The sequence below is a fragment of the Ictalurus furcatus genome, chromosome 1 (genome assembly GCF_023375685.1).
Source record: "Ictalurus furcatus strain D&B chromosome 1, Billie_1.0, whole genome shotgun sequence".
Taxonomy (NCBI): Eukaryota; Metazoa; Chordata; class Actinopteri; order Siluriformes; family Ictaluridae; genus Ictalurus; species Ictalurus furcatus.
Genome location: NC_071255.1, coordinates 16602530 through 16611636, shown reverse-complemented (window position 1 = coordinate 16611636; position 9107 = coordinate 16602530). Strand labels below are relative to the sequence as shown.

Sequence of the window (9107 nt, the reverse complement as noted above, 5' to 3'; positions counted from 1 at the left end):
TTATTATTATTATTATTATTATTAGCCAATGCTTTATTTATAATAACACTTTCAGCCTGTGGAATATAGTGTGATTTTGAGTATGAAAAGAATGAATACTGTTTGTATTTTCATTAGCCTACAACGTCCATTAAACCTTCACTGTTACAGGAAATGAAATAACTTGTATTTTTTAAAATAAATACATTTATTTATTTGTTTTAAAGAAAGTGCCTAGTCTGAAATATTATTGATGTATTATTATTATTATTATTATTATTATTATTATTATTATTATTTATATTGTCTCCTCAAAACTGCCATGTAGGCCCTATTTGCTAAATGGGCATGCAAAAAAATTGAACATCTGCGTGAAATCAAATGAAGTATTATTATTAAAAATAACCTTAATAATACTTGCAGAGTCAATATTTGTAACAAGATTGAGTGTTATCGACTTGTCTTGGTGTGATGTTTCTCAGGCGAGTGTTTTGTCTGCACTCGAGAGTGAACTTTCCCCTCTAAAGGCTCTCTCCCTGTTTTCTGGGATGGAAAGACGCTGAACGTTCTCCCTGCAGCTCTTCCAGAGCCCGTGTGTGTGTGTCGATAGCGCAGCGCAGCATCTGCTGCCGCAACACAGCGGCTCCTGCACAACATCCGCAATGTTTCAGGCAGTCTATCCCGCTCATCGAGTAAAATTAATCTGCTAGTTAGAAATTATTAGGATATATCCATCAAAGCACACACACACACACACACACACACACACACACACACACACACACACAATGCAATTTTATCAGATGATTAAGCAATAAAGACGTTTAAAGAACCCCTTATGGGCCTTAAAACCACTACAAGTGTCTTTTTTTAAGCTGTCATTTTTTTTTTTTTAAAGAAAATTAACATTGGTACAATAAGAAGTGACTAGTCGAATAGATACGTAGCCTATAAGCTTACTAATTAAAAAAAGTAACATATAGGCCTACATATGTGCGTTAATTACTGACACACTGTTATTAGCTAGACAAGCTATGACAATTATATTAAGCTATTACTGTATATAAGCAATGACTGGTGTGTCACTGGAATAGGAGAAGGAAAGAAAGAAAGACAGAAAGAAAGAAAGAAAAGGAATGAGCATGAGGGGAACAGCCAAAGCTTTATTTATCATTATTTTTAATCATACATAATTTTGTTTAACGGTTAACAAATCGCTATACATGAATTGATAAGCAACATGTGGGAGGATTTTCACTAGATTATACATAAAAGAATCACAAAATGCAAAGTCTGTTTAATTGAATTATAATGAGTCACATCTCGCAGTTTTACTAAAGATCTCTACTGCTTAATACAAGTGACTAGAGGAGGTACAGGAGCGAAAGAGTTAATCCGAGTTAGAAATTCATGCCACATCTGTCAGATTTTTAAGTGTGTGACGTTCAGAGTGGGGGAGAGGGAGGAGGAGAGAAAAACGGGGCTGAGATCGATAGAGAGACAGAGGAAAGGGAAGGAGGGGGATGTACAGAGATAATGACAGAAAGGGAGCTGGGGTTGGAGAAATACACAGAATGCTTGGCCGTGTAGAGCAGAGCAAAGCGCCTACAAGATTCAGAAGCAGAGGTGTCTGATTGCATCCCGTTCATTATTTCCTCCGTAACGATTCGCCCAAAGTGAACTAAACTGAGGAGACGAACCGCCGCCTTTTCAAACCCAGAATCATGTTGACGGTATACAAAAGTATCTCAGCTCGATAGCAGTTTGTTTTTGGATTATCGAGCTCTTCCGATAGGAGAACATCATACATTTTCAGGATTCTTGTTTCCCCTCCGCGGCTGTTGTGCGTCGGTCATCTGGTCCAGCATCGCCTGCGCTGCGTTGAGGTAAGAACATCAAACACCAAGGCGACTAAACATTACCTTCAATATTTAGAGCTCCCGAAAAAGAAAGCGAGTGCGAGTTCAATGAATTGGAAATTAAAGTTAATAAAATAGCACACCGAATGATTTGCAGTTGTGTAATTGCCGCGGAGAATTAGAGTAATTGTTGCGCTGTTGCTAAACTTGTCGGTGGTTGGCCAAGAATTGGTAGTACGTGATCAATATGCGACGAGGTTTCATGAGCAACTGATCAATAAGCAATCAAGTGATCACGGCCTACTGTATCTCTTCCACAGGCTTTCCACGGTCAAGGACAAGGTGCATTTAAGGAGCACATAAAATACTGAAAATGAACTCCTGTAACCGCCTTTGAACTCGGATTGAAACCCAAAAAAATATATTTACGGCCTTCAGTGGACATACAGTGACTCTGCGTTATATCACTTTGCAAACATTCACACTTCCTAACAGATAAGTCAGAAAGTAAGACATTTTTTGTAGAAATGGATGGGAATATGGGAGAGGTGTCGGTTCACAGTCATGTGGAGCTTGCACACAGTCAAGACAGTCGAGTGATGCTGCACTCACGAGATGTCTCTGCTGCCTTCTCGCGTCCCGGTTTGGGAAGCCCCCCCATTGGCCTGGAACATGAGCACAGAAGCCCTGGATATGAGCACAGTATGCCAACGCTAGGCTATGGCAGGGAGAGCCCTGCAAACTGTGGCAGCACCTACACCACGCTCACCCCCCTGCAGCCATTTGACGACAAGTTTCACCATCATCATCACCACCATCCCTGTTTGCCTGTCAGCAATGTAATTGGTAGCTTTACACTCATGCGTGAGGACAGAGGCCTTGGAAGTAACTTCTATAACCCCTACAGCAAAGATTTGGGCATGGCACAGACTCTGTCTCCACCTCTGGGCAGCTCAGGTCTGGAGCCGGCCATGCACAGCTACAGCTCTTTAGGGACCCAGAATGGACACAGTGCCCAGATGTTAGCAGGCAGCCATGAAGTCCATATGGGCAGCAATGGAGGCAACCTGTTCTGCCGAACAGTGGCAGACTTTGGAAGGGAAATGTCACCCCCCTCTCTGGGCAGTGACCATGGGGTCAGCCACCATCTGAACAAGATGGACAGTCACCACCAGCACATACCAACTTACCACCCCCACATTTATACCCAGACCTACCAGCATCATCATACCAGCCAGCAGGCCTCAAAGCTGGGTGAGCTCTCTGTTTCTTCCCCCTCCTCCTCTTCAAATTCTGCTCTCACCAGGGAGGGTATGTTGGCTGGTTCCCAGAGTAGCAGTGCAAGCGAGGAGATCAACACCAAAGACGTGGCCCAGCGGATCATAACAGAGCTGAAGAGGTACAGCATCCCGCAGGCCATCTTTGCAGAGAGGGTGCTGTGCCGCTCTCAGGGCACACTGTCCGATCTGCTACGAAACCCAAAGCCCTGGAGCAAGCTCAAGTCTGGCCGTGAGACCTTCAAGAGGATGTCCCGCTGGTTACAAGAGCCAGAATTTCAGAGGATGGCATCACTGCGACTGGAAGGTAAAATTCTCAAGCATGCATATTTACCTATCAGGCAGACAAAGCAAACTAACATACAGATCTAGTTTCACTGTGAATTCAAAGCTCATTATATATCAGATGAAAATCCTCATTCTTTCTGTAAAAACAGACAAAACTTTTGGCGCAAGCTTTTCTTTGCAGTTTTGTCTTTGTCTAAAAACAACAGATAAAATTGTACAGTTACAAACAAAGACATCTCTATTCAGATGTATTTTGTTTTAAATTTTATGAGCTATCTGTGCTGGCTGAATGTATTACCCTATTAAGTTCCTGATAAAATTGTCTTAAAATACACAATGCTCAAAACAAAAGAAAGGAAAAAAAGTATGGGTTCATTTTGCAGCAATTCCACTAATCTCATTTTGTTCAAGATATTGAGAAGTAATGCCCTTTGTGGGCTGTCACATAATATTCTTCAGAGATTTGCTTTGAAATCCAGTGCTTGTTATAGTGTTGCAGTGTTTTGACAAGACTAGGGCTGAATATCCAGTTGATGCACATGGCGCACAAAGAGCTCCACAGAAAACGGTAACATGAGAATGGCTCTCAAAATGTCGGACAGCGTTCTCTAGTAGCTAGCCACCGAAGACGAACGTGAATGCAGTGAAAGTCTGCCCAAATCCCAAGCGATCAATCACCAAAGCTTGAAATGTGTTTCAGAATGAATTATTCTCCTTGCATTACCACCACAGATATTGATTGGTGAACAATGTGCTCTCAGTCATAGGAGTGTTCTTAGCGGGGAAATACACAAAATAAATCAATGCCCTGTTTGCCCACATGGTACTGCATCTTGCTGTTGTTTGTGTGCCACATCCTGAATACACTATTTTGAGTTGTTTGGTGACTACATTGAAATATGTATTGTCCTAAGGAGCAATGTTATCAGTTAAACTTGACCACTTGTATTTTTTTGGAAATATCTTAAACATTTCTTTAAGTTTGATTCATTTTAGATGGATGGGCACAAAAAATATTCCTGCAGTAATTTAATACATCAAGTATGTTAATTTTGGTATCATCTAATGAATCATACGTTTCTTCCCAATTGTCTGTCCAATGCACACTGACAAATAGACACACACTCATACATAGTCTTTTTAGCCCTGGCAAAGGCACAAGGTGGACACCTCTGTGCCTTTCTATATAACCTACTTTCCACAAGGGTTGGCGTTTCTTGCCAAGCCTTTTGTTTAATTATCAGCTGGTATTGATTTCCTTGGGAAAGCAGAGCACAGGCCGCCAGCTCACAGCTCCTGTGAATAAGCAAGCCAGGCTGGAATTAGAATGCACACAGCCCCATGCCTTCTTTCAGAGAGCAGGAGACTTAATGCAGAACATGGACCAGGAGAAAGATGACCTAAATTAATGCAGAAAAATGTATCTGTACAAAACATCATGGCATTAATTATGTAACATAGATTCTTATAGAATATAAGATTAGAAGAATATTAAGAATTTTTTGTAATGACTTGCATTCTTAAACTGGATTTTGGCAGACAAACTCCCATGTCTAATGCTTAATGTCCAAACATCATAGAACTAAGTGTACAAAAAATACAGCAAAAATACTGCAAAAATTACACTACATTAAAAACTGTAAATGCAACATTCTATATCCACATACAATACATAAAGTTGTCTTAATTTTTATAGCTGTGATAGCTCTGTAAGCCTTTGTTTAGAAATCTTACCATTTAGAAATATCGCTTAATTCTTAATGAGATATATGCAGTTTTGTTAAAATATAGTTGCAGTTTTAGATAATTGCAGAATTAGCTTCAATATTTCATGTATTGGCAATTATTAGGATTTAGATAAATTGTATTCTATTTGGATTTTATTTATACATTGCACATAGTCTGCAATATTTGTATTGATATAGCTGAACTATAGGATATATATATATATATATATATATATATATATATATATATATATATATATATATACAGAGAGAGAGAGAGAGAGAGAGACAGCTATTATTAGTTATGTGGTGAAAAACAATAGTGTGATTGTCTTTCCGTCCCTTTCTTTGGCTCTCTTTGCCCTGTGAGCTGAGTGTAGGTGTATGCAGGATGCACTGCTTATAATCGAAAAAGAAGATCGAGAGAGAGCGAGACAGAGTGAGTAGCTCAGTAACGGAGCAGGATGGAGATCATTACTCTATTCCTCAGCTCCCTGGCAGTGCAAGGATTTCACACACGAGCACTGGAGCCTGAAGCCCTTGTCTTAAAGTCTAAATGAATAAATGCGATATAAAAAAAAGGCTTGAATGGCTCTCAGTGTCTCTGCAACATCAGCTTGTTTGAGAGTCATTTAGCAACTCTGTTGATGGGCAAAACAGGCATGCAAGAGCATACGCCTGTCTATAATTCAAATTGACATGGTTGAGATTGAGGCATGATTGTTTAGCCTACAGAGCCTTAAAATAAACTGTGTATTTGTTCGGTGGAAGCCATGGAAGTCTTGAAAGGGTCAACCAGGCTCTGTAGGTCGAGGAGTCTGAATAGCATAGATTTAATCAATAATTTCTATCAGCCCATGGCCCAAGAAATCAGCAGGGGGTAGGTCAGAAGTGAGGGAGGTTGAGAGGGGGCAGTGAGGTAGTGTAGTGAGGGATAGTGGGGGGTGGATGAAGAACAGGGGTGCTTTCGATCACGTTTCGGCAACATGAGACAAGAGGCATACATCATGATTAAGGCCTGCTCTCACGATCATAAGAACTCTGTGGGTGGATGTTTATGCCTGTGAAAGAGGTGCAGTGCTTTGGATTTATAGCATGGTAATTCCCAGCCTTTTACACGTGATTACAACACGAGGACGCATTAAGTTAATGCTTGGTGTTACGTTAGCAAGTGTTGGCAGAGAGAATGGGAGGGAGACGCTACACTCTACACTCTTATAAATCTGTAACATGTACATATGAAGTGGATAGCAATGTGTGTTAGTTTTATTTCTTTATTACTAAATAGTTTAATCAATCAGGAAGTCAAATAAAATAAGTGACTATCAATTAATAACATTATTTGTTTGTTTGTTTGTTTGTTTATTTATTTATTTATTTTACAAAATACAGCAAATGTTGCTAAAATGTGACCTCACAGCTCCAGCCAACTGACACGTCAACATAATTATAGACAAAAATGGATAGATTTGCTAGACATTTACAGTAATTAAAGTTCAGTAATGATGTATTTATAAAGTATTTTCCTACTTCTAATAAGAATATTTATTCCACTGCAGCACACAGACAGAAATGTATGAGGTAGCAGTATCATTCTTTTAATAATGAACTAATAAAATGTATGCCTGAAACACCATTTTAAAATGCAAATTAATTAAATAACTTTACTAATTATGCTAAACAGACTCTTTCTCTTTCTCTGTCTGTCCTTGTCCCTCAGCGTGTAAACGGAAGGAACAGGAACAGTCTAAGCAGGAGAGGAACCAGGGACCAAAGCGTACTCGGCTGGTTTTCACAGACTTGCAACGACGTACACTGATGGCGATCTTCCGAGAGAACCAGCGGCCTGCCAAAGAGCTGCAGGTGACCATTGCACAGCAACTGGGCCTCGAGCTCTCCACAGTCAGCAACTTCTTCATGAATGCCCGCCGCAGAAACCTCAACCGCTGGAGCGAGGAGGGACGCCCATCCTCCACTGGGTCCTCAGGGTCCAGCACCTCCTCCCCTACTGTCTCCTGCACTACGGCATGATGCGAGAAGAGGCCAGATCTCCACAGCATGTGAAAGATCTAACATTTCTGATGCTGACAGTTTTTTTTCTTTTTTTTAATCAGAGATGTTTTACACAGGAATTAAAGTACAACTGAAACCAAAGATAAAACACTACAGACGAGACAGATTTCTCAGTATAGTTATCAGTATTTAACTGGTAGTTCATCTTTAATTTGGAATAGGACAATTGATTTTCCTTTTAATGGAAGAAATCATGTCTGACTTAATTTCAGTAAAAGGTGATTAACCAAGAACGCTGCAGTAGTTTAGTGAGCAGTCATGTTTGGTATCACTACTTTTGTTTAATACAGAAAACAGTATGAGTATTTTGAAAATCAAGACACATCACTTGGACATTTTTTGCCTAAATGACTTGAGTGCTTTAAGTTCCCTTGATACAATATGTGGCGAAAAGTATGACCAAAGAGAAATGCCAAAAGAATGCGGAACGATGTTTTTCTCCTTTTTTGAGAAATGCCTGAACGTAACTGTGTGTGGACTTTTAGGGGGTTATTTCATCTTGGATAAATTCTAACAAAAGCTACAGCTCACGCTCCAATCCTGCTGCCCAAAGTTCTACATGGAGATAATCTGAACCTGTGAACAGAACTGACTAGCATCCTTACAAACTAAACAATGAGACTGAATCCTATAGGGATGAAAATGGATCCTAAAGGAGCGGGAGGAGGGGCAGAGGATGCATTTTAAAGAGTACCCTCAAGAACACTGATCAATTGATTGGTGAATCTCATGGGAGCTGCTGCAGACAAATACAGACACAGGTACAAAGGTACAAAGAGGAATCCTCTGTAGATGTACAGTGAACACCGGTTATTAGTATTTGTAATTTTCATCCACTGATATGAACATGATCAGTAGAGAAAACTCCTGTAGATCCATTGCAAGATTTTACTTGGTGCTCATAATGGACAAAGGAGAAATTTATCACCAGATAATGGTTTTCTACAAATATCAAGCACACAAGCCATGGTGGATTACTTAATGCCTGTTGTTCAATCTCAAAGGCATATCGTTTATCATACCCAAAAGAAAAAAAAACCTTGGATATCATTTTTGACTTGAGTTCAAAATCTGAACTCAGTGAACTCAAATGTACTAATAGTTTTTATTATTATTATTATTATTATTATTATTATTATTATTATGCGGTTATTTATGTATTTATGTATTTATTTCCTGGTTATTTATTTGCTAAATATTGTAAGTATTTATTTCATGACATGTTTGTCTATTAACTTGTTTCTGATGGGAGTCCCATCATGATACCAAAGACGAAGGTTTGTCCTCCCTGAATGTAGGCTCTGATGTTGTTTGTTTCTGTAACAATGCTAGTGTTCTAACCGTCCATTTGAAGAAAAAAAAATCACATGCAATGCATGGTCAAGTCAGAGCACCTCTGACACACGGAACAAATCTACTGAATCTACACCAGCTGGAAGACTAGAATTGTTGACCAGAATCACATAGAGCTAGCTGAGAATTCAGTCTGAAGGTTCAGCCTGACTGTCGATGCTTTTTTTTTACTATGTCAGAGGCATCCAAATTCCCAAATGCTTTTCCATTTTTGCCGGACTAAATTTAGTCAGAATGGATCCATATGGTCCCCTTCTGTTTAAATGCATTGTGCTGTACACATACACAAGCCCTGTGTCTTTTGGGATGTGCGGTGCACTGTTACATGGGGTTCAGGGGTACAAGACAAAGTTGCAATGCCGTTTTGGCTGCGTTCGCATGTGTCACTCTGTCTTTAACCTTCGCAGGGTGTGAAGTGAGGCCCCCTTCACAGCATGCACTTGAAAGAGGGACCATGAAAGAGGCCATCGACTTTTACTGACATGAAAGAGGCTCTTTTTATGTGTGTCCTGTTGGAGGCTGGGGCCGAAGCTCGCCGCTCACTCAGCCAG

The 9107-nt window shown here is 40.0% G+C and overlaps 1 protein-coding gene across 1 annotated transcript; it reads left to right on the top strand.

The window, feature by feature from the left end:
* Positions 1-2365: 2365 nt before the first annotated feature.
* onecutl (one cut domain, family member, like) lies at positions 2366-7191 on the top strand. The gene is made up of 2 exons (XM_053629612.1): positions 2366-3422; positions 6851-7191. The coding sequence occupies exons 1-2, from the start codon at positions 2366-2368 to the stop codon at positions 7159-7161; spliced, it is 1368 nt and encodes a 455-aa protein (XP_053485587.1). The 3' UTR covers positions 7162-7191.
* Positions 7192-9107: the final 1916 nt, after the last annotated feature.

Bases quoted from the DNA above. Each gene is read 5' to 3' on its own strand.
- onecutl (XM_053629612.1), top strand. From the start codon at position 2,366: ATGGATGGGAATATGGGAGAGGTGTCGGTTCACAGTCATGTGGAGCTT. The intron at 3,423-6,850 runs GTAAAATTCTCA...CTTGTCCCTCAG, and splicing joins GGCATCACTGCGACTGGAAG to CGTGTAAACGGAAGGAACAG.